The 23,851-nt window shown below is 45.6% G+C and overlaps 1 protein-coding gene and 2 long non-coding RNA genes across 4 annotated transcripts; all 3 read right to left on the reverse strand.

The window, feature by feature from the left end:
* Nucleotides 1–2,712: 2,712 nt before the first annotated feature.
* LOC119270943 (thioredoxin H-type-like) lies at nucleotides 2,713–4,633 on the reverse strand. Of its 2 annotated transcripts, XR_005134379.1 has the most exons (6): nucleotides 4,608–4,633; nucleotides 4,401–4,504; nucleotides 4,241–4,316; nucleotides 3,387–3,436; nucleotides 3,016–3,219; nucleotides 2,714–2,937 (listed from the first exon to the last, which is right to left on the reverse strand). XR_005134379.1 is itself a non-coding variant. In XM_037552942.1 (5 exons), the coding sequence occupies exons 1-5, from the start codon at nucleotides 4,630–4,632 to the stop codon at nucleotides 3,091–3,093; spliced, it is 384 nt and encodes a 127-aa protein (XP_037408839.1). In that variant the 5' UTR covers nucleotide 4,633; the 3' UTR covers nucleotides 2,713–3,090. The 2 variants fall into 2 exon arrangements, 1 of the variants encoding a protein (XP_037408839.1); XM_037552942.1 differs by having other exon boundaries at nucleotides 2,713–3,219.
* An 11,460-nt stretch (nucleotides 4,634–16,093) lies between these two features.
* On the reverse strand, nucleotides 16,094–18,511 carry LOC119266658. Its single transcript, XR_005132077.1, has 3 exons — nucleotides 18,218–18,511; nucleotides 17,048–17,152; nucleotides 16,094–16,731 (listed from the first exon to the last, which is right to left on the reverse strand). It is a non-coding gene; the product is annotated as an uncharacterized LOC119266658 (long non-coding RNA).
* A 253-nt stretch (nucleotides 18,512–18,764) lies between these two features.
* LOC119270944 lies at nucleotides 18,765–20,397 on the reverse strand. The gene is made up of 3 exons (XR_005134380.1): nucleotides 20,244–20,397; nucleotides 19,902–20,014; nucleotides 18,765–18,956 (listed from the first exon to the last, which is right to left on the reverse strand). It is a non-coding gene; the product is annotated as an uncharacterized LOC119270944 (long non-coding RNA).
* Nucleotides 20,398–23,851: the final 3,454 nt, after the last annotated feature.

Below are 23,851 nucleotides of genomic sequence, written 5' to 3' on the forward strand. Positions count from 1 at the left end.
CCTCGAAGTGGTGCGTCCGAATGGACATGAGGCAACGGCCTCGGTTAGGAAAAGTAGGGATTAATAAGATTAATTAAATCCTAACACTCCCCATAATCCATACTTGTTAGTGTAAGTATCATCATCTTGAAAAAGCTCCTCCAAAAACCCTGTGAGAAAAATATGAGGAGATAGGTGTTTAATATGTTGCTAAAACTCCTTCAAACCCAGTGAAAAAATAAGACAAAAATAATGCAACACATAATGGTTATTGTCTTTTTTAACTCAATACGAGAAAAATCATAGAGTTTAGAGGACAATAAATATGTCACGTATACTTTCTTAAAAAAAACCGATGGGGAAAACAGAAAACATGACATATGGTCTTGTGTTGATATTACCTCATTAAAAAAATTTATGAGAGACTATAAAGTAAACTTATGAAGGAAAAAAGAGTATAATATGATGCTTTTAACAGGAACAATTCAGGAACATACTCCTCCTAATTCTTGCATATTCAGAAGTCATCATATACCAATTTCATGAACACATTTCTGGAACATAGAAGTTGGTAGAGACCTGGTGAACACATTTCTGGGTCTAGTAGTGTCTTTTTCTTTTCTTTTTTTGTAAAATATTTGATGAACTCACCAAAGTTTGGTTAAATTTGCGCCTTGTTTGTGCGAATGTGGGGCCGGATTTTGTTTTTCAAAAAAAAAACAAAATGCGACGTGGAGGCGGCGACTGGGAAGCATCACGCCCCCAACACGCGGTTTAGCACCGGTACGCCCCCAGGCGGCGATTTTTAGCGCCTCCTGGGGGGCCAACGGCTGGAGATGCTCTAACAACAGGAGATTGTGGAAGAGCACTGAGCCGCGTTTGGCAAGATTGGCGGCCGCTTGAGGAGGATGTGAGAAAATTATTACTGGTATGCATACATGGATCAGCAGATGCAATTGAGGATTGAATTCCGGTTTTAAAAAAGGATCGATTTCCTAAATGCAGATGGGTATATGAGAGTTTATATCACAGTGTACATGTTCTATTTTGATGGAGTTTCCTTGCACGTCACTATGTGTTGATAGATTTCACATATCAATAGTCAATGGATAGCCGTGAGGGTTTTCTTTACACATTGGATTAACAGGATCAATTACGAAGATCTAATGGTTGTAATAGCAAGTTTAATAAAGGTCCACTAATCTGATGGTAGATGTTTCTGATTTTGGGTATATGAGAATTTTCATCATAGCATACATGTTCTATTTGTCCGAAGTTTCCTTGCACATCACATGTATGTGTTGATAGATTGCACGTATATATGTATAATCAATGGATTGCCGTGAGAATTTTGTTTACAGATCAGAGATTAAGTGGATATATTACGAAGACCTAACGGTTGTAACAGCAAGTTAAATAAAGGTCCATGAAACTAATGGATAGGCGTTTCTGATTTTTTGTGGGATCTTTTTTTGGGTTAGCCCGTAATGTACTTTTAATATATAATACCCCTCCGTTTTTAAATATAAGTTCTTTTAATATATAATACCCCCTCTGCTACATACTGATGTATATAGACATTAGAATGCAGATTCACTTATTTTGCTTCGTATGTAGTCCATATTAGAATATGTAAAAAGACTTATGTTTAGGAAGGGAGGGATACTAGAGGCTAACGTGTACTTCGTCATGCCATTCTTCACGAGTGAAATTAACTATTTTATATCTACATATTATTACAATCAGTTGTTTTTTATTTTATCTGTGTTGGCTTTTGTGTTTTAATTTTTTATCGGTGGTGTTTTTTATTCGAATATTGTGTTGGGTTATTTTTGCGGTATTTTTTTCCAAGAAGAAAGATGAGTTACTTGATGCGTGGTTGTGAAATCTTTGCACGTTTCGGCCTTGGTGTGGTGATTGCTTGCTCCTTTTTCACGCTAAAGCCATGAAATTGCTATATAATACTCGGATGGGCCAGTTGCTTGCTCAGTTGGCTTCCTGGTCCTCTTGATCGTTTAGCTCTTTGTTGCTGGCCACACTGCTAGCTCAACAACAAAAACGACCTATCTTTTTTATTTCAAAATGTTACTTAAATTAAATGATGTTTAAGGAACTTTAAAATTATTATGAATTTTAAAATCATAAATTTTAGAAAACATTCATGAATTTTAAATATATTCATGGATACAAAAAATTGCTCGCAAATTTAAAGTTTTCAAATTTTAAAAATGTTCAAAAACTTTAAATGATTGTGAATTTAACAATATCCACAATTTAATCAATGCTAATGAACCTGAAAAAAGGTGAATTTTAAAATATGTTTATGTTTTTCAAGTACACAAATTTAAATAAACGCTCATGAAATAAAAGATGAAAAAATAAGAAGAATTGAAAGTAAACACCACACACATGCGCGTGGGGTCCTCAGCAACCCCCACAACCGTCGAAGCACCATAACGCTTCAATTCAAGGGAGCTTAGTATCTTCAATTCAAGGGAGCCAAGGCTAGTATCTCTATAGATAGATGTGTGATCGTCTCTCTTTGGTGTTGTTTGGATTTAATGGTTGCTTGGTTTACCCGTCTGGAGCAATTTAATGCCAGATATAATGAAATAATTGGACAACAAAACTTGTAATTAGAAATAAATGATTTTCAGATGGTATAGTATGTTTATAAATTGATAAACTTTAATGCTTCATAAAAATAGACACATTCAAAAAAGTAATATTAAACACTTTGTATTAGCAAGTGCACAACTCAAGCACAATATGCTATTTATACCGGGTCTCCTATGGAGGCGACAGTGCGTATCCGATTTTTGAACCACAATCCAGTGAAGCCATCCATGCATGGCAACAAGCTGTTTGCAAACCGCTAAGATGGAGCATCGTGCAACGGTAGTTCACCCTATATGTCCTGTGCACAGTAGTTTCCCAGACCGACGGAGTGCCGCAGGGCTGTTTAAGGGAAGTGATTGAGATTCCCGACGAGATGAATCGATACATATCTCAATTGTTCATTCATCAATAATATACCTGACGGAAAGGCCGGCTGATGGAACATCCATCAGTCGACAGATCGTATCTAGCTAGTACCAGTTACTGTATCATTTATATGTTGGCCATGATGATGGTGCTGAGGTCCCCGACCTTGGCGCCGACGACCCTGCCCTTCTCCATGCCTTGCTTGAGTAGCAGGAACGTCGGCAGCGCCTCCACTCGGTACCGCTCCACGATATCCTGTGTAAGTAGTTATATATATGAGTGCAGTACGCAATGATCGAGTTATATATGCACAGTTTGGTTATCCGATCCAAATTAGTTACTTTCTCTGTAAAGAAATATAAGAGTGTTAATATATTTCTTTACACGGGGAGTAATATCCACGCGCGCGTACGTTGTCATACTTTGAACTTGTCGACGTCCACCTGGCAGAATATGGCGGCCCTCCTCTTAGGGCATGTACAATGGGGGCAGCACCTAGCTGCTGCCCGGTCCATCCACGTAGGTAAAAAAGTGTGAGGCACTTGGTTTGATTTTTAATACCCCAACGCATCAGCCTGAGGCTACACCTCACTAGGACCCACATCATCTCTATCCTCAGAACTACTCCCGTTCATCTCGCCTCCCCTGCGCATCTTCTTCCCCAATCTTCCTCAAATCCATACCAAATAAATGGAAATAAACCTTTACGCCTGATTTTTTTTACTCAAACGACCTCTGCTAGCACTAGCAGAGCGGCATTGGGCATGCGTAGCTGCGGCCTTGAGCTCGCGCCGCCGGCCATGGCCCTTTCCCAATCTCACGGTGTCCTCCATGGATGTGCCACCGAGCTCATGCTGGTGGTGCCGGCTTTGGCCACGTTTCCGAGCTCGGCATCATCGTCGCCGCTCTCTGGCCGGCACACGGAGGAGCACTTCGGGCGGAACGGTCGCCTCATGTATTTCCGCCTCGACCGCTCCATGTTCCAGATCTGGAACTAGTGCTTCTGTTCTCGAGCTGCCATGGCCATGGTCGTGTCCTGCAGCGCCGGGTGCGTCGCTTCTTGCATCGTCCGCGGGTAGAGCCAACTTCTCCCATCCTTTTCACAGGCACTCTCTTGCTTTTTTCCATCTTTTCTTGCTTTTCTCTCGAGGAAGCCGGCTCTTCTACAGGAGTCACCTGTCGTCTGCAGGCGACCGCTTTTACGCCACGATGGCATCCGAGCCTAGTTGGCCTGTGGAGCAGCACCCCTGGGGCTAACCGTTGGCCATGCCCTTAACCACGGCCATGGCCCTGAAGGGTCTCATCATCACCCTGCATGGCTCGTTCCAGCTCGCCCAGAACATGAGCACCACCTTAATTTCAAACAGAAAATCAGAGGTTCAGAAATTCATTAAATCCAATGAGAAACACAACGGTTAAAATGATTGCGTACGTACCGGATAAGTTTGCGCTAGAGGGTGCGCCAGGGCGGACTCTAGCTCTTGAGAACTTGTGATGATGTAATAGCTCCAGTAATACCCTCTGCGGGGCAGCTTAAACACTGCACAACACAACAAGAGTTAAAATATTTACCGCGGGCCAAATATTCCGTCGGCAAGCTAGCCGTCATCCCCAAGCATAGGAAAGTAGCCATACGTACGTACCATCGACATTGGTGGTCAATGACATGATGCCGCCTTTGCTCCCACGGCGTGATCGATGCCAATATATAGATGGTTGTACGTAGCTTAGGCATCAAGCTGGTAGGGTATGCGTATGATATGAGAGCGACATTTCAGTGTTTGGATGGGACGGAATAGATGCTGGCCGGCCAGTCACGGCTATTAAAGTAAAGTTATTTTTTTTTAGAACCGATTAAAGTAAAGTTGAGATGGATGTTCACACATGCAATCACGGTGCGCCTGTCTCTCCTTCCTTGGTACTCTCTCCATTCCACAATGTAGTGCTTCCTCTATTCCCTTGCTTCAACTTTGACCGTAAATTTAACTATCAAGACCGATTGCGGCAGGAGCAAAAATTATATCAGTGAATTCGTATTCGAAAGAAGTTTTCAATTATATTTTTTTTTCTCCCGCCGCAGTTGGTCTCGTTGGTTAAATTTATGGTCAAAGTTGGACCTCGGGAAGCGTGGGCGCACTATATTTTAGAATGGAGGGAGTATTCTCACTACTACAGCCTAAAGCAGCTCGTCGCTATTATTTAGCCTCTTTAGTAGTTATACTCCCTCTATAAATAGTGATTTAAATGCTCTTATATTTCTTTACGGAGGGAGTAGTTAGTAGGGATAACTGAGGTGTTTGGTTTTCCTGAATGGAAATCTGAAGGGGTGAAGCCCTTCTTTGTTTAATTTTTTTTAGTAATCTCACAAACCAAAATAAATAAATAAATAAATAAGGCGCTATACTTCAATATACGTCAGAATCCTATTATCGAACCTAGTTAGCTAGATGCTCATTTGCAACACGTTGATTTTTCATTTGATCCTTCATAAGCACGGCTGCAAATTTGAACTTAGCTAGATCAGTAACAAAAGTCGGCGAATATTTGGCAAGGGGTCGGCATCGTAAAAGAGAACCAAATGAAACTTAGCTCTGTGAAAATAGGATCAAAGAGTCACCTAAAGATTATTCCAAACCCTGTCCTTTAAAAAAAGGGAAGGGATTCCACCTCCACTTGCGGTTCCATATACGCCGTGAAGATTCTTGCCAACTCTTACAGCCATGTATTTTGGGATTCCTTTTCCTAGCGTCGCATTTACTCTCGAAGTAGCCTTTCGCTCCACATTATAATTGAAGCTCAAACGGACGAACCGATACAAAGTGCTGAGAAAATTCTCATATGAAAAGATCGAAAGCGAAATGAAATTCTTAGGAGTAGCAACGCCAACAATTCAAAGCTAAGCAGTAATACAGGGGATGCTACACAATAATACAGGAGATGCTACACAATAATACAAGAGATGCTACACATAACAAGAAGCTATGAAGACTACTGGCTCCGAAAGGAATCGCACAGTCTTAGGAAAACATTAGTCACCGAACACACCAAGCAATTGCAGAGAGGGTCGTCTGCCCTTGTGCTTCGGGCTACGGAGTGCCGTTACTGCCAGGAGATCATGGCGACCGAGAATGATGGCAACAAGATGTAATAGATAAGAGACAATCGAGACCACCTCACACCAGAGCCGAGAAAGCTACATGCCAGGATCAAAGCATGATCGAAGTCGCTAGTGAGCTGCAACCAGAAGGTACCGAAGCTCCACGACTCCGCCCCCAAGTGTGTAACCACCGAGCACAAAAAGTGAGACTAGAGTTTTCAATCGGAACCCTAGCACAAGGAGGGGACCCATAACGACACCACCAAGAGGGAAGCGACACCCGCATGCATCGCCGTCGGCGGTGCCGTAGTGTCAAGTTTTCACTCAGAGCCGCACCCGTGTTACCCATGGTACCAAGGTTGCCGACCCAACCAGAGAAGAGGGCTGCCGCCGCCGCCGCCGAAGCCACGATAACACACCAAGATCATCGATCACCCTTTCCGTCACTACCTTTGATTTGTACTCGGCTTAATAATTAATAAAATAGTTGTGTGTATAATAATGATACAGAGGTTGAGGTTTTAATCTTCTTCTTTTAAAAAAGAAAAACCTAATAGCTAATGTTGTTATTTTTAGGTTTTCACCTTTCATCTGAAAAAGATTTTTGGTGAGCAGTATTGGAAGGACTTACTTTGTAATTGCCACCTAGATAGTATATGTTCCTTTGAAGCCATATTAGTCGAATTTCATCGAAGCGGGAACAAGAGCCGGACAAGTCAATCTACTTGTCGCACCTTTTATTGACTTACCACACAAATATTGTTTTCTTTGGCAAGCCAATAAGTGACTACAAAATAAAATATTAAAATTGTATTTAGGTAAGTACATGATGGGCAGAATTTGATAATATTTATTTACACAATCACATTAATATTGGCAGGTAAATAATGTAATGGAATATTTATACCCCTTTGCAACGCGCCGGAATTTGTGATAGTAATGATAAAGGTTTAACAAATAGCATTGAGGCAGGCAAATTTAAGGGTTGATAGTCGGCACAATTATTACAGAAGAATATTAAGGCACATCCATTGTAGCCGGAGAAGTCTATCTTTGGTGGCACACGTACGACAACAAATTAAACAAGCCGGTCAGGTAGCCGCATACCAGATCGACTAGCAAGCAGCACACAAACAGAAGCAAGGACAGATGCAGCGCGGCGTCACACAAACAAGCAAATAGGGTAAAGAAAACAAGCAAGGAAATCAATCAACGGCAGCACACGCAGATAGAATCAAGTAACCGGCGGCGGCGCGTTCGATTTGGCCGTGTCAGAAGCCTCCGGCGGCATCTGAAGCTTGTCGGCCAAGCTCTTGGCCCCCTTGAGCGAGAGCACGAGCCAGACGAAGGAGAGGAACTCCCCACCTTCACCCAAGCTCTTGGCGTGGAGGTAACCCCTGCACATGCTGGCCGAGTAGCAGAGCATGCCCAGCCACACCCGGTACATGAGCATCCACCGCGCCGTCGGGTCCCGTATCTCCAGCAGCTCCTTGGCGAGCTTGCATGCCTCCAGGATGTGGAAAACTTCTTGGGACGTACTACTACTAGTGTCACGGTCCAGTATGCCGGTAATGAGCTCATTGACGTCCTTCTGGCTTAGCTCGTCCTTGTTCTTGGACAAAGAGGAGGATTTCAGCTCCTCAACGGCTTCGGAGATGAGATGGTGCCTGCTGCCGGTGAGAAGCATCTCGGGGTTGAAGTTGAGCAGGTGCGCCATGTAGTTGGATATTGCCACCGTGCACTTGATATGAAGCCGTAATGCCGGGTCCCTACTCTTCCGTTCTTCTTCTTCTTCTTGTTCTATTTCCCCTCTGCCTCCTCCTCCTTCTTGTTCTTGTTCTTCTACTGCTTCTTCTTCTGCTGCTGCTGCTTCTGCTTCTAGTCCTTCGACTTTTTCTTCTGCTCCTCCTCCTCCTTCTCCTTCTTGTTTACCACCATCATCGACCAATGCGGCACCGTCAATGCAGCGGAAGCAAAGATCGGAGGCCATGTGCCATAGGAGGACACTTCGGTCGAACGAGACGCTCAAGCTTTCTTTTATCTCCTCGCCACAGTGCCCTTGCAGCTCCTTACTGAGAGCCCAGTTGTGGGAATCCAAGATCCTGTAACTGGCAAGGTCACGGTCCTGTGCATCCACCAGATCTGCGATCACTGTCTGTGCCACCTTCTTGTACAGTTGACCAAGTTGAGGCCTGCAAGAAAGACATCCACCCTTGCAGTTGAAGCCCATGCGCCTGGCACACTTGTATATCCACCCGATGCTCTTGTCGCCCTCCCGAAGCGCCGCGTCGACGAGGTTATAGCCGGGTACCGTCTCGCACAAGGCTGGGACCTTTGTCATGGACATGAGCCGGTACAGCAGCTGCCGGATGAACACCGCCAGGACATCCAGCGCCGCGGTGAGGCACAGGATGATGTAGGTTATCTTCACGTCGGCGCGCCGATACGGTTGCTTGTCGCTCGCTGCAAACAGCGCCAGGGCGGCCATGTGCAGGACAGGGACCACCAACAGATGATAGAGCAGGTAGAGAGGAGTGACAACCACGGTAGCTCTGGTGTAGATGAAGGCGAATGCACTGCGCAACCAGCGCGGCAAGGCCTTCTCGGCGACGGGTAGAGGCGGCAGAACATCCTCCACCTTGCCGGCTTTGTTTCGTGACACCAGATCCTTGGCAGCAGCTAGCAGTGACATGTCCGAAAGTACCATCAAGACTTTGTCTGCCTCCGTCAGGGCCACCACCGGTGGTTTTTGCTCCTTCTTCCCGCCGGCCCCTTCTTCCCCGCCGCCGACACTGCTTTGTGTGGGCATCCCGGTGAAGCAATTGCTCTCCTCGAACAAGAAGAACTTGTTGACGCGCTTCCTCCACTTGGAAGGCTTCTTGGTCCCTTGCACCCAGGCAGACACAGCTGCCAGCCTCTTGATCTTGGCCCTGTTGAGGGCCAACGGCTTCTCGCTGAAGCTGAGGACGCCGACGACGAAGAGAAGGACTGCGGCCGCCAACAGCTTCCAGTCACTGGAGCTTCGCCATGACTTGCAGAAGGCGTAGAGGGCGACTGCGACCTGGGACACCAAGGTCACGGTGTGCCTCGTCCACAGCTCGTTGTCCTCGATCTCGTAGCCGGTCATCTCCTGCTGGCCGCCGAGATGGATGAGGAGGATGGGGGCCCACAGGACCTCCAGGACGCCCGACTGCTCGACGCCGCCGCAGTTGCTGCCCCTGGCGTGGCGGTTGAAGAGGGTGGCGAGTGCGTAGATGGCCAGCGCGTCTCTGGAGATGTAGGCCAGCCAGATGCACGTCCTGAAGACGCGCGGGATGGTGTACTTGCGCATGGGCGCAGCCAACAGGAGGAACCACTGGAGGCCCAGGCTGCCTAGCACCAGGATGCGCAGCTGCCAATCGTCCCACCATCCCACAACGCTCCAGATATCAGACATATCTCTCTCTCTCTCTCTGTGTGTGTGTGTGTGTGTGTGTGTGTGTGTTTTACCACTCCAATCACTTGAGGAACTTACTGGATTCAGGGCACTGAAACAAGAGTGTAGCTAGTTTCAAGGGTTGGCATTCCATCTTATTTGCGTCGCGCATACATGCATGCATCTTGTCAAAGCCAAAAGAAAAAGGTTAAAGGGAATGCTACGTAGAGTAAAACATAAAGTCGACCCAGGTGCCATGATACATGTGATACTGTGGATACAGAGTGTGATACTGTGCCATGATACTCCCGGCCCCTTTGCGTGTCCACGGTCATATTCTACGGCCACGATACATGTGATACTGTAGATACGCTGTAGAAACAAGGCTGCAGCCTGGGGAGTGGCTTTGCGTGTTACGTTATATTCGAAGCCCACACGCGCGTTAGCTAGAGATGATGCATGTGCGCTCATCTTCACTTTATTGATTCGGACATTGCATGTACTTGCATTGCACCTTATTGTGCCGATAACTATACTGACTACTATCACTTGAAAGTGCACTCGGTAATTAACATTTGATCTGAACAGATAAAATAGTTCCGCCTCCTTAGAAATCAATTATTTCCAAGCCTTGTCGAGTGTCTTCTTAACACTCCACTTTTTATAATGGAAAAGGGAAAAAAGTAAAATAAGCGGGAAAAGACACATAAAACTGATCAAAACGGCTCCTTAAAACCCGCACAAAAAAATGTTCCAAAAACCAAAAGAAAAATTGCCCCCGCCCTTGACTTTACGGCGCTGCAAGCACAACAAGAAAAACCAAAGATAAACGGCTCCCCCTTCTCTTCAATGAGCGCCAGAATTTCACCTGGTGCCACCTCAGCCGTACTAGCAACATTGGTACCATCACCATCCATATGCAGCCTCTTCCTCACCGTTGAGTCAACGTTTATGAGTCCTGCCTCATTTTTGTTCCGGCTAGTAACTGCATCAATATGCTCCTTCATAGTGCACATCCCACCCTGATTCATCACATCAACAGGTTTACCACGGCCCACCAATGATCCTCCCGGAGCCCTTGCGAACTGATGCTCACGTGGTCTGTTTAGCGCATCTGCATATAGCCAGGGACCAATTTTTTTGCTCTTTTCATCATGCACACCATTACCACACTCTTTAAATTCATGACCAACCAAACCACATACACTACAGAACCTTGCTAACTTCTCATATCATGCAAAGTAGACATGGCGTTCCGTTGCACATACTACACTAACAATTTTTTAAGGGGCTTCTGAACATCAAGCCGCACACGGACACGAATATAATCACCCTGTGTATTCCCATTAAACCTCATATCAAGAATCTCACCAGCATCCTACACAAAATTATCCACAATCCCTCTTTTACAATAGCCATCACACAACTTCTGAATTTGAAGTCAGATTGGCATAAACACAATGCTCATGTCATCGGTCTTACTGACTCCGTCGTGCGGACACATAAAAACTACCCAACAACCAAGGGCCTTGATTCATCATTCGCTCCTAATCGCCCAACCAAGACGGCTACACCATGAAAAGATTTGGTCTGATAGGGCGGAAGCGTACCTGCTGCGTCGGATTCCATGTAGCACGCATGTCTCGGTAGAACGCAGCCTGACTAAAAGGTTTTTCAAATGAACCCCTAACTGGGGCAATCCATTGCACGCTCTTCTTTATCTCCGGATCATCCTCATGTATCACCAAGTCATCAAAAGCTTCTCATTCAGATCCAGCTGCTCAAAAAAAATCACCCAGATTATTTTTTCTACAGTCGTGCCAGTGCTATTTTCCGATTGGGCATCAGCTACGGATGTCATCACTCTTAGAAATGACGAGGGCGAGAGGAATACTTGATCGCGGGAGTCAATTAATTTGTTAAGGTCTCGTTGGGGAAAGAGAACACGCTCGTATGAGGACACACTCAATCAGGTTGATGAGTCGATCAGAACAAAGATTCGATCGGAAGAGGAAATTAGGGCAGATGACTCGATTAGGATAAGGACGTGCAGGCGACGAAATCGGAGGAAAAAGACCCTAACCGTGAGTCAGGGGAATTGATATCGTGTCTACTCTTTGAAATAAAAAATAAAAAAAGGATATATAGGGAATAGATAAATTCCACCCGCCCAAGTAGAGAACTGTTACAAATAAAGAAGAAACTAATAAATTTAGGTAAGAAACAAGATAAAATAAACCATATTTGATACCGGAATATTCAGTTTGGTAACCTGCTACTAATTCTTCCTCCGCTTCTGGTAAATCAAAGGGTAATCTTTCACATTTTGCCAAAGAAGAAACTAAAAAAACCAAAAAACCTATAGGCTGACGCCAAATATTCCATCCAAAAATACCGTAGAGATAATTGAGCATGCCATGACGTTGTTAAGATTTCATAAAGACCTTTATGGCCTTGTCCTGTAAATGGGCCCTTGTGAGCCTCCAAAATATTTTAAGTCCATGGCCAATACCCCAATTGGTCGCATATGTGGGCACTCTCTTATTTGTTTAGACTAAACTTTTTAACTTTTCAACATGTGATATTAACTAGTACAATTATACGTAATAATGGTACATCTAAGTATTAAGATAAAATGTATTTATTATATATATATAATATTGGGTTTGGAAATAAAATTTAACTAAATTTGAATCATATATCACATGAGTTTGACTGAGTTATTTCCTACTCGAGGCATTACTATTTTTTTGGTTTAACCAATTTTTTTAGATCAGAGAACCGTAGAAAAGAAAAGAAAATGGCATATATCTTCAATGCGTAGCTTGTGCAGATCGGAGAACAGTAGAAAAGAAAAAAAAAGCGTATATCATCAATGATTAACTTGCGCCACTTCGATGGATTAAAAGCCTATGTTGGCATCCATGTCTATTATAGTTTCGTGAAATATTATAATAGATAGAGATATAAAATTGACCGAGGATTCCAGAATGCATGCTTGTATATTTTATGTCCTAGTATATAAAAGGATTAGTTATGTACATACTATATAGGAAAAAAATATTAAATATGATTAATATCCATGGCTGATTTTGAGTTTGTGTGCAGTGTCAATCCTGAAAGTATCTGCCACAGTGAGCCCGAGAGTTTTTGCATGCTTACAAACGGGGCAATTCCACTAAGCTCGTGATTCTTTCTTCATCCCAACTGGAGTAAACACCATATAAACACGCAGGAGAAAGTTCACACAGATGCCTATTCGAGTCATCCCTTGCCGCCGGTGTCACCGGTCAGACCACTCTTGAAAACTCAAGATCATTTGTATTCCCTCGCACCCCTCGCGTCGCCTCCCCCCGGGCGACGCCAGGGGCCCCAACCCTAGCGCCGCCAGCACCTCCCCCTCCATCCCCTCCTGCCGCTGCTGCCGCCGGCGTGGGCCGCGGTGGTGGCGGGCCCTGTGCCAAAGGTCCTGGGCGGGGGGAGGCGGCGGATCCCATCTGAGGCGGCGGGGCGGCCCTTCTCATGAGATCCAATGGCGGCGGCTAGGACGGAGTATCCGGGCTGTGCGGCGGGGGGCCGAGCACCATCGCCGACGGAGCGGCGGCCCTGCATGGACGGCGGCGGTGGCAGCGCCCCATCCGGTGAGGTGGGCTGTCCTGCTCGTGATGGTGACGACGGCTACTGCGGATCCAACACCCCATTTGGATCCGTCGCGGGGAGGCCTTTCGCCGACCGGCGGCGCGTGGAGGGACCGGTGAGGAGATGCCGGATCTCTGCCGGAGTACCGACGGCAACATACGTCTTCGTGGCGAGATTCCGCTCGGTTCCAGCCAGCCACGAGGTCGGGAAGACGTGGCTTTCGATGAAAATCGCGCCAGACTGTGGTCTTGGCGGACGATGGCGGCGTCTCAGACGTCGTTTCCTTCTGGAGGCATCGTCGTTGCAGGTCTCATCAACCTGATCGGGAAGTTCCGGGGGAAACCCTAGATCTGGGTCAACCTGATCGGACGATGACGGTGCTATCGGTATCGTTCTTCCTCATGGGGGCATCGTTTTGGAGCGAGTGCTGGTTGGAGGGGACAAGAGGAGGAGCGGTGTTTCATCTGCTCCATTGATGACGGCGGATCTCGGTGGCGTGGCGCAGTGGAGACTCGGCGCCTGATGAGCGGAGATGGACTCGCGCAGGAGGGTGACGCTGCCTGGCGTCATGGTGGCGTCGGCGGCAGTTGGACCGGCCAAGGTTGATGCAGCAGTACAGCTTTGAAGATGAATTCGTGGCAGGTGGCTGCGGCGGCCTCACACCCGGCAGGGGTCCTGGTTGAGAAGCACGCCGGACTGGTGGGTGCCCATACCCGGCAGGCGTCCTGGGTGGGACCTCAAGTCTTTAGATGTTTAGGTTTGGCTGCGTGGTCTGTTTGGTATTAGGCCCAGACTTTTAGCGCCCTACATCAACTGGATAGTGATAGCGACAGTTGTTGCTTAGTTTGGTGGCTTTAGACTTATTGTTGTATGGCTCTGTACGGTCTTGTGTCAATAATTAATAAAGTTGTTGTATAAATCGTCCAGATGCAGAGGCCGGGGGTCGTCCTCCTTTTCTAAAAAAACCCACAACATCTGAACTTGAAAAACTTGTACTACCACACATAAATCAATCATGTCGCATACCGTCCATCTCATTAGACAGAGCGCTTATGAATGGTCATGATCCCAAGAGAATCATGCATGGATCACAAGACGTTGGGTGAGGCTACACATCAGTCGACTGACTTTTTTGAATTGGGTTAGTCAATCATTTTTGAACATCCGATCGACATCCAATAGCGCCCAACCTTTCTTCTACCTCCATCTCTTCTCCTTCTTCTCCAGACCGTGGCCGGCCGCCGGCGGAACGGCCTACGACCACCACCTGCGGCCGGCGGCACTCCTGCATACCTTCACCGCCTCGCCCTTCCCGGAACCGTCCCCCACCGCCGGTCTAGCCGCCGCCCCGGGCCATCCTTCTGGGCCCGCTCGTGTTTAAGTTTTTTCTCCGGTGAAGTGCACCACCGCCCCACCATCGCAGTCCACCACCGCCCCCACCCTGAACCCTAAGATAGATACTAGGGTAGCCCTCCAGCAAGCCTCTTCCTTCTCCTTCCTTACCTCCGGCTCACTCCGACCAACTCTTGAAAACCGATTGACCCTATTTCAAAATCAGTCGATTGGCATTTAGCTAAACTACAAGACGTTCACAAGATAATCTAAAATATATCATTGTGGTCGAGAAAGATCGCATTCTAAGTTGACAGAGGTGAAATAGGAGTACGTACAGCGGTACTGGGAGGGGGGGGGGGTTGTCTCCATGGACCATGGACTGATGGACCCCTGTGTAACTACATAGTACACCTACCAAATATAAGAGCATCTACAGACGCAGACAGCAAATCCAACCTCTCAAACGCCCGGACGCGACCAAGCGCGTCCGTGGACAGTGACCGGTCGAGCCTCAAATATGATCCTCTGCATCCATACAAAGTATGCAAAATAAATCGTACATACTATATACTACGTACTACCCTAGCTAAGCTTCGTTGTTGGAGATGTCCACGACGTCGGTGCTGGGCGGCGGATAGATCGGCGCGTGGGAGGGCTCCGGCTCGTCGTACTTACCCGCGGCGTGTTCGGCCTCCTCCTCCAATTCGGAATCGAGGATCACCCGCAGATCCGCATCGCCAGCGTCCCCCACATCTTCCTCCGGCTCCTCCTCCTCCTCATCCTCCTCCTTCTCCAAGTCCTCCTTTGGATAGACGGGCTAGGCATTACATGGCCCGCCGGAGCGGCGTCACACGACGCCATTGGTCTGACGGAGTAGACGACCTTTGGACCGCCGGGTTTTGGAGTGCTTTCCTGTGAGACCCCATCGTCAGTTCGATGTGGCGGGCACGCCAGTGCGCTCCCATATCCGCCTCATATTTCTATTGGATATAAGGGGTGCCGGTCAGCCGTGGCGTTTGAGGCCCGTTTCAGGAGTCACATTTTCGTAAACAGTCATTGACCGGGCCGTCCGCCCGGGCATTTGGGACGGGTTTAAGGTGCCGGGCTGTAGATGCTCTAACCTGTGAGCATACACCAAAGAGTAGCTCTAACCAAAAGTAGTTTGGTCTGAGGAGTATGATAGTAGGTGAGATCGATGTTGAGTACGATGATATTCGATCGAGCTCCAGACGCCGTCTGCTGCAGTGTCGCATTCACCAGACCGATCGACGTACGTTCACTGGAGATGACCTGAGCACGGGCCTTTTCTGTTCTCTCATCTCTCTCCAGACATGCATGCATCAATACTAGCACTAGTTATGCCATGGACGCCCCCACGCATGCAGCACGTACAGAGATTGATAATTGCTACTGATATGATGCTAAAGCTAAACGCCAAGGGACAAAGGTGAGGAAGGAGACAGGTTGCAGCTAGTTGTTGTGCTGCACCGGATGGATCACTAATGCATCACTAGATCAGGATCGCGCCCTGGCGCGAGGGTGCCGGTCACAACGTTTTGGTCAACGAGATAACGCTAAGTTAATAGAAATCCAGGTATAGCATATGCATTCATACAGGATAACAATATAGCGAAGAAGAAACATTCAAATTGTGATAGGAAGCACACCTTGGCTACCACATGACATATTTGTAAGCAATTCAAACTAATCAAAAAAAAAACGCGCCAGCTACATGCCTCAGGTGCTGATCAAACACTTGGTATTTCATAAGAGGTACCAGCTAGCAGAACAACAGCTTGCATCCAACGCAATGTAATAAGTGCCTCTAATATATGTAGTTTCCACATTGATAAGTATGAGCAATTGTACAAAAAAGGCCCTGCCAACGGCAAGGAAAGGATAATTATTAGAGTATACAAATGTTGTAGCAATGCTAGTTAGCATAGATGAGTAAATACATGAGCTTTACAAAATACAACAAAAAAGCTCATACCAGCGAGTAAGAAACAGGAGCCATCATTCTACATCAGTACATAAGTTAAAAATAAAGCCAAGTAGTTCATACCCTACATTGTAAAAATAGGTGTTACAGCAGTTGAGTTGTAGGGCCTTTGTCTTCGTTAATCAACGAACATGTACTGCGCTTGTAGATTATCATTTCTGAGAACTCCTACTTCCTCTTTCAACATTCTGAGGTGAAGCTAATTAATGCAGCTCGTAGTGCCGGATACTTGAAAGGAAAGAATAGGTAGCATCCTCATGGCTTCATTTCCTAAAGATACTGTGAAAGATCTACAAAAATTATTATAATTGGCTAACGAACCTAGGAAAGCTATACATCAGAAATGATGAAGTGGTGTTCTTAACCAAAAAAGGAACATATTTTCATAGAACAAATATATATCAGTCTCCTTAATACATGTAATAGCAACTGCTTGTGCACACAATGAGGGCGATTAAGGAATGCATTCCAGTCACATTCAATATAGGAAAACAAAAAGTAGCAGCTATGATACTTGACAGCAACAGGTAACCATCATAAGTAAGCTCATCACAAATGAAAGAGCTGATTGGAGCTCTAAGGAATATTCATGTACCTGAACAGTGCCCCTCGCACCTTGTCCAAGGCAGTGGGGTCCTCCTTCACAATTGTTCATGCTCCTCCTGCTGAGTAGACTTTGTATCTAATCGCTGAACAAAGACTTCAGCAGATCAGCACAAACCAAGCAAACCATATTGCAGAAGTTAGGAAATCTGCACCTTGTCATGCACCAAATACCAACATGATTTCCACTTGAATGTCAAATTTAGTCTTAGCATTGTCATTCCAGTTTGGAAATACCATCGATCTCTCACGGTTCTGAGCTTCTAATAATTATTATTTTGACAAAGCCACCACCTAATTAATAATTCGGACGATGAACTCTAACATCATGTGAAACTACATGAGATGACAAAATAATAAAATGATGGATCCATGCATGTTAGGAGCTAGGCGCAAATAAATATTGCCAGACCTGCAAACAAAACAACTTGAGAAGCATCACTATTTGAAACCACAAGGCATACAGAAATATAAACAGGAACCTGCAAAATCCTGAAACAACGCACCCAGAAATGGAAGTGCAAAATTCACCCGATTGTTTACAATATACTATTTCTTAGAACATGACAAATGCTTATCATATTTAGTTTGTTACCACACATAAATTCGAACTTCGGTTATTCTGTTTAGGCATACAACCAAGAGCTGAAAGAAGTAAATCCTATAGGCTGAAAATATTGCAGATTCAAAAGCACATCCCATATTTTATTTCATACGAAGCATAGACATGAACTTTAACTATTTTATTTAAACATATGAACAGGATAAATCTATGTCCAGAATAAGCCTAAAAAATCAACAGCCCGAGACATTCGTGAGTGAGGTACTGACAATAAAATAGTTAGCAAGCTACACCCGTTGTCACCTGAAGTAATCTGACACCAACCAAGGATCAACATTATTACTGATTCCATCCTTCTGACAATGTTTTAATGTTCACTGACCCAAAGACCACTTGCAGGAAAACAATATATAGTGGCGCAACTGCATCAATACACTGATCCAAAAAGGACAACCACAATCTATAAGCTACCGAGTTCACCATCCAACCTAAAACTCAAAGGCGAGCTTCACTTCTAATCTGGCCTAGCGACGAAATCAGCGGCCTCCCGTATCCGACGACGACAACATGCAAGGATGGATGGGTGGAAGAGGGACTCACCTTGGGTTTGGGACCGTTAAGCTGGGGAGGCACTCGGTAGGCGCCTCGCACGTCGGACCAGAGGCGGCTCACCTCGGGTCGTCTTCCTCGCCTTCTCCCGCAACCGGCGACCGTGGGCCGTCCACTGCTCTCCCCCGCCGAGCGCATCAAGCTATGAATGGTCCTCACCACCCCATTGATGGCGTCCTCCTTTGGCCACCTGGTTCAAGGAGAGATGCGGTCGTGGAATCTGAACATTGTTTACGATAGTCACGAGCCTAAGGTCAGACAAAAGCCTGGCATTTATAATACAAAAGCACAAACTATTTATGTGGTCTGTAGGCATGAAAGCACAATATCATTTACCACTTGCTGCATAATACAATGAGAAATAAAAATACATGAACATGACAAAGCCTGGCATTTATAATCAATTTATAATGTAAAATAGAGCAAGCACAAAAAGGCCACCCAACCTGGGGTATAAATGTGGTACAGAGATAATTTATCACTTGTAGAAACGAAATTGAGGCCGCAAAATATGGATCATGGTAAGGGGATATGCTAGAAAGAGAAGGTTCAAAAGGAGAACAAATTCACCTCGGACTTATACCTTTCCTCCTTTGAGTAGGTAGTAGGTACCATATCAGTCTACACACTCCATTGAATTATCAGTGATGAGCCTGTCCTCTAGTGTACACCTCCCTAGCAATCAGCTCATACCCAGGAAAGCAACCACCGCTGACGGCTGACCTGACCTCTAAAACCAACATGCAACAGGATTGATCAGCTTAACCAAAATCATCAGCAACTAATGCATAATACTAATTCCTAATGTCGCAGTTGTCGGCTGGAGTTATACACTTTGTTTAATTGGATAGTACCTACACAATGACAGTGTTCAGAAATCAGAATCGTGTACACCAGAGATGTGATGGAATCAGTCACAAAACAACTGATTCCATTGATTTCTCCCTATCGATGATGGTGGAGATTAACCCAATCTCCTGTTACAGGAAGAAAAAGGTTGCTCCTGTCAAAAACATATGTTCAAGTTAAATGTGCTTTTTGGCAAGTTGGGTTCATGCATTATATCAAAAGGTTGCCCTGGTAGTCCTGAGAGTCTTTTCAATTTGAGGTTTAAGTCCCAGAAACCCGCCAATTTAAAGTATAGCTGAAGAGATAACTATACAAGTAAGATATGTATCTTTGCTTTTGCAACATATAGACATCTTGATGGTGTACCTTCCATGCATACAGCATGCCACACCAGCTATTTGATGATAATACTTCCCTGTGCCTACTTGACCTCAGAAAGAATATCTATATCTTGTGGAGAACATTGCAATGGTAGCATTTCAAGCCTTTGAATGAAGTAAGAATGGCTCTACCAATTTGTATGCAAAGTACAACTCAATTATCAAACATAAACATCTAATGCAGTACTATCTAGCACAACCGTGCGGCAATTCAGATGCACAAGGGCGCTTAATATTGGCTGGTACCATGCAATCCGTGAAGAATGACTCTCTCAAAGCAATAACCAAACAAAACTTGACAATGCTTAATATAAGATGATACTGCATTTAATTTCTTCCTCTTTTCTGCAACGGTTAGGGTACTACACTAATCCGTGAAGGCTGAAACGTTGTTCAAACATCTTCTGCAAATTAAAGTACAAAGCACCCACAGAATAAAACCAAACCTGGGTTATCTAACGAGCATTCAGTTCAAAACCCTTGTTGGAGACTGACGGGTCACTGAGGCGCCTGCATTTTCCACCTGCTCACAGCATGCCTCTCATCCCTTATCGTGTCCCTGCCAAATCACAGATGAACCAGGTGATGGTCAGAGAGCAATGAGGCAAATCATTCTGAAAACAAGGCAAGAGATAATTCCCCTGATCCCCACAATACTTGCAGAATCCACCACCATGAGATGTTTTCGAAACCCCAGAACGTCACAGCGGCAGAAGCCAATAATAAACCACGACTACCAAATTCGACAAGAAAGACACACACGAGATGCGATATGGCCAGGAACCTACTCGATTTGCAGGAGAAGGTGTTGCAAAACCGGATGGAGCTCCTCCCACTTGGTCGTGTACCCCGTCGGTTCCCCTTCCGCCGTGTACAACCCCACCTGCTGCTGCTGCTCCGCCTGCGGCAGTGCCCACGCCTGATGCGGCCATGCTAACTATCTGCGGCGGAATGCCATCCCATTTACCGTTATGTAAATTAATATGAACCTGGAAAACCAAAAATAACTGAATCTATCTGTTCTCATTAACTATTTGGATGAATAAATGAGACGATCAACAGGCAGAAAAAGCGCAGGAAGTCCTACTACTAATCACACATTAGCAGTAGCTGTAAAAATACTTTGTATTCATTCCAGCTATCTGTTCTTCTATCACGTCTCAAAACATGCTTTGCTATAGTATATTTTATTCAGCTTTCCTATAGCTGCCTGAGGCAAAATATTGATCAAAAAAATAGATATCTCTAAACGGAGAAGCACATGACAGAAACATGACATGGTGAATTAGAGTTATGCCTGAGGGCAAAATCACCAACGAAGAAAGATGGATCTGCCGCTTGCCACACTGATGTTGGGCCTACTCCCGACCTGAAGTCGAATCTGGCCTCTTCATGCTGCAGTTCAGAGAGAAAATAAATCAAGAAGAGATAGGAAAATCAAAGCATGTTGATATAGGGATAAAGGAGGGAGAGACGTGATCCTCCGTTGCGCCCAGGGCCGCTCCCGCCCAGGATGGCCTCGCCCTGCCGTCGTTTGCCTGGAGCCGTTTCTGCAAGTCGGGGATGGCCTCGCTGCCACGAGCCAGGGCCGCTCCCGCCCAGGATGTCCTCGCCGCTGCGCGTGTGGCCAGTCTAGGGTTAGGTGGAGGACGGCACGGCGGAGGCGTGGCTGCACCACGAGCAGGCGCGGTGGGTGCCCGAGCGAGCGGCGATGGCAGCGGCGGGGCAGGGAGGGCAGCGCGGGAGGGGGAGAGAGAGGCAACGAATCAGAACGAGGAGATCGAACCCTAGCACCGATTGGGGAGGAGGCAGCGAATCAGAGAAGGGCACGTGTTGACCTAAGACGTGAAATGACGAAAATACCCTCGTGGGGGCACCAGAATATCGGCGGTGGCACGAGATCTTTACAGCGGGGGTGAAACTGTTCATTCCTACAGTGTCGCGGCTTCGATCCGACGGCCCAACTCCTTCCACCTCTAGATCGGACGGCCAGATTCGCATCAAGCAGCCAGATCCAACGGCCAGGAAGCCCAAATAGCTGAGGAGTCATTCTTATGCATCATGCATGCATGGGCGCTGTCGTCCTACAGTGTTGCGATCGCGATCGGCAGCGGATACAATTTGTCCCAGTGTCCCCGTCCACACGTGTGCTGTGCCTGTGCCTGCTGCTGTGTGCTTAGTCTACCCTGCCCATGCTTGTTGGTTTCTCTGGCCGGGATCGATGCATCATGCATTCAAGCGTACTTTGGATCGATTATTACTCAAGCCCTCATCTGTGCATTACACTGTTAAAGCGATGACCATAAGACCATTGGTCCATTCATCTAACGCGCGTCCTCAAGAGGGAGAATATCTGCTACACCGATGCACCAAACTCATGTTGCACATTTTAAAATATTTAAAAATCTGAAGAAAAAAACACAACATCGATGTAGGTTGACATGAAAATTGAGCAAAATTCAAAACATAGCTCGGAAAACAAATAAGACAAATTCAACACCAAATGGTACTTTAGATTTGGGCTTTAGATTTGCCCCATTATCGCATTGATGTCAAATTTATCATTTTTGTATCTTAAGAAATGTTCTAATTTTTGATATGAATTTTGTCACAACATACATTGATGTTGTGTCAATGTGCTAGATTTTTTTTCTGGTTTTTAAAATATACTATGGCATCCGGTGCACCGGATACATTCCCGTCCTCAAGGTTGCGTTGTCAAGTTCAGAGTTTCAGGTGTTGGGTTCGTCTCAACGTAGCAAAAGCTTTTGATCTAGCATTGACTCATTCCAATCAGCGGGTCAGGATTGCATGCTCAAGCTTTAGTTGAGAGATAGTATCTTTTTTCTGTCTGTGGAGAGCTTAAACTGAACTTGCGTACTACCGTCTACCGATTCTGACACGATTTAACCTGACAGATTCTGCTTCCAAACGGGGCCATTTCACTGACCCTGTGATTCTTTCAAGCACAGAAGAGGAGATTCATATGCTGCACACGTCAACCGTGATCCACTTTGCCGCCCATGTCATCATCAGGCTACTAATAAATACTCCCTCCACAAAGTTCCTTTGTAGCTCAGGCTACATGGAACCTCTTCCTCGGTCTTACAATATAAGATGTTTTCGCAAGCTATGTTAGCTTGCAAACATGTCTTACATTACGGGGTGGAGGGAGTAATAACCATCACACCATCACAGGTTGATCCCACCCGAGAGAACCATGACACTGCGATCAAAATGAAATAAGAAAAATGGTCTCATCACCTTTCTTCTCAAACAGAACACAAGCTGTTGCAGATTTTCACCCAACCATCTTCTGAAATTAACAGTGCCAAAACTGTTGTTATCAGCCATTTTCTTATCGTTCGGTGCACCCCATTTCATTATTGGCATCAAATATGACTGGATACTGATATCGCATGGATGGTAGACTGGCAGTTGAACCACACAAAACATCGTCCCAGAAATCTGTCTGTCTCACATATGCAACTCCCTTAGTTCTGTCCAACAGATATAACGGCTTTGACTTTGATCAGATCTGCAAAATAAGCAGCCCTTGTGCTCGCATGAGAGATTCCATTCTGAAACTTATATTCGTTCCTGACGATACCTTATCACATGCCATCTCCCCTGTCTCCAATCTCCGCCACCACTTGCACAACAAAACTAACATTGAAGTCTTTCTAGGTTGTGAATTCCAAGACCACCCTTTATTTTCTAGCCCTAAATATATATTCTAAGCCATCTCACCATACAAAATAATAATACTTTTTTGTATTCCCCTGCCAGAAAGAGTGTCCTTGTAATCTTTTCCAGATTTTCAACGTTAGTCTTTGCCAATCTATACACGTGCATATGATAGGTCGGAGCATTTTATCATACAAGCCTTCATCAATGTTACTTCCCGGCCATCTACACTCTGTCAATTTGCAACATGTAACCTACCGCCACACACAGCCAAGCACACCCCTTGCGTATCATGATAATTATCCTGAAAAAAATCAGCATGCAAACTGGATACGTTGACTTGTCTGCCTAGTGGTTCTTTCTTGGTCTTTCATGGAGGAACACCAACACATGCATGCAAGAGGAAAAACCCATACCCCCTCCTCTTCCCCTCTTGCTGTCAATCTCATCAGACCACTCAATAATCATCATGATCCCACCATCTCAAGTTGAAAAAAAAATCATACCACACGGACATGAATCATGCATGATCGTCCATGTCGACAGATAGACTGCTCACGTATTGTCATGATCACACCATATGTGAATCTGGAGCTGATCCAAGAGAATCATGCATGGATCACAAGAAGATTATAAGGATAATCTAAAATACCCGCTGTCGTCCAAAGTGGAAGACCATTTATTGATACAATGATAGTGTAAGAAATGA

This window comes from Triticum dicoccoides, chromosome 3A, assembly GCF_002162155.2.
Source record: "Triticum dicoccoides isolate Atlit2015 ecotype Zavitan chromosome 3A, WEW_v2.0, whole genome shotgun sequence".
NCBI classification, from domain to species: domain Eukaryota; kingdom Viridiplantae; phylum Streptophyta; class Magnoliopsida; order Poales; family Poaceae; genus Triticum; species Triticum dicoccoides.

Coding starts and splice junctions, on each gene's coding strand:
- LOC119270943 (XM_037552942.1), bottom strand. CDS start 4,632: ATGTCATTGACCACCAATGTCGATG. Junction 4,505..4,607: donor ATTGACCACCAATGTCGATG/GTACGTACGTAT, acceptor TGTGTTGTGCAG/TGTTTAAGCTGCCCCGCAGA. Junction 4,317..4,400: donor CTCTAGCGCAAACTTATCCG/GTACGTACGCAA, acceptor TTTGAAATTAAG/GTGGTGCTCATGTTCTGGGC.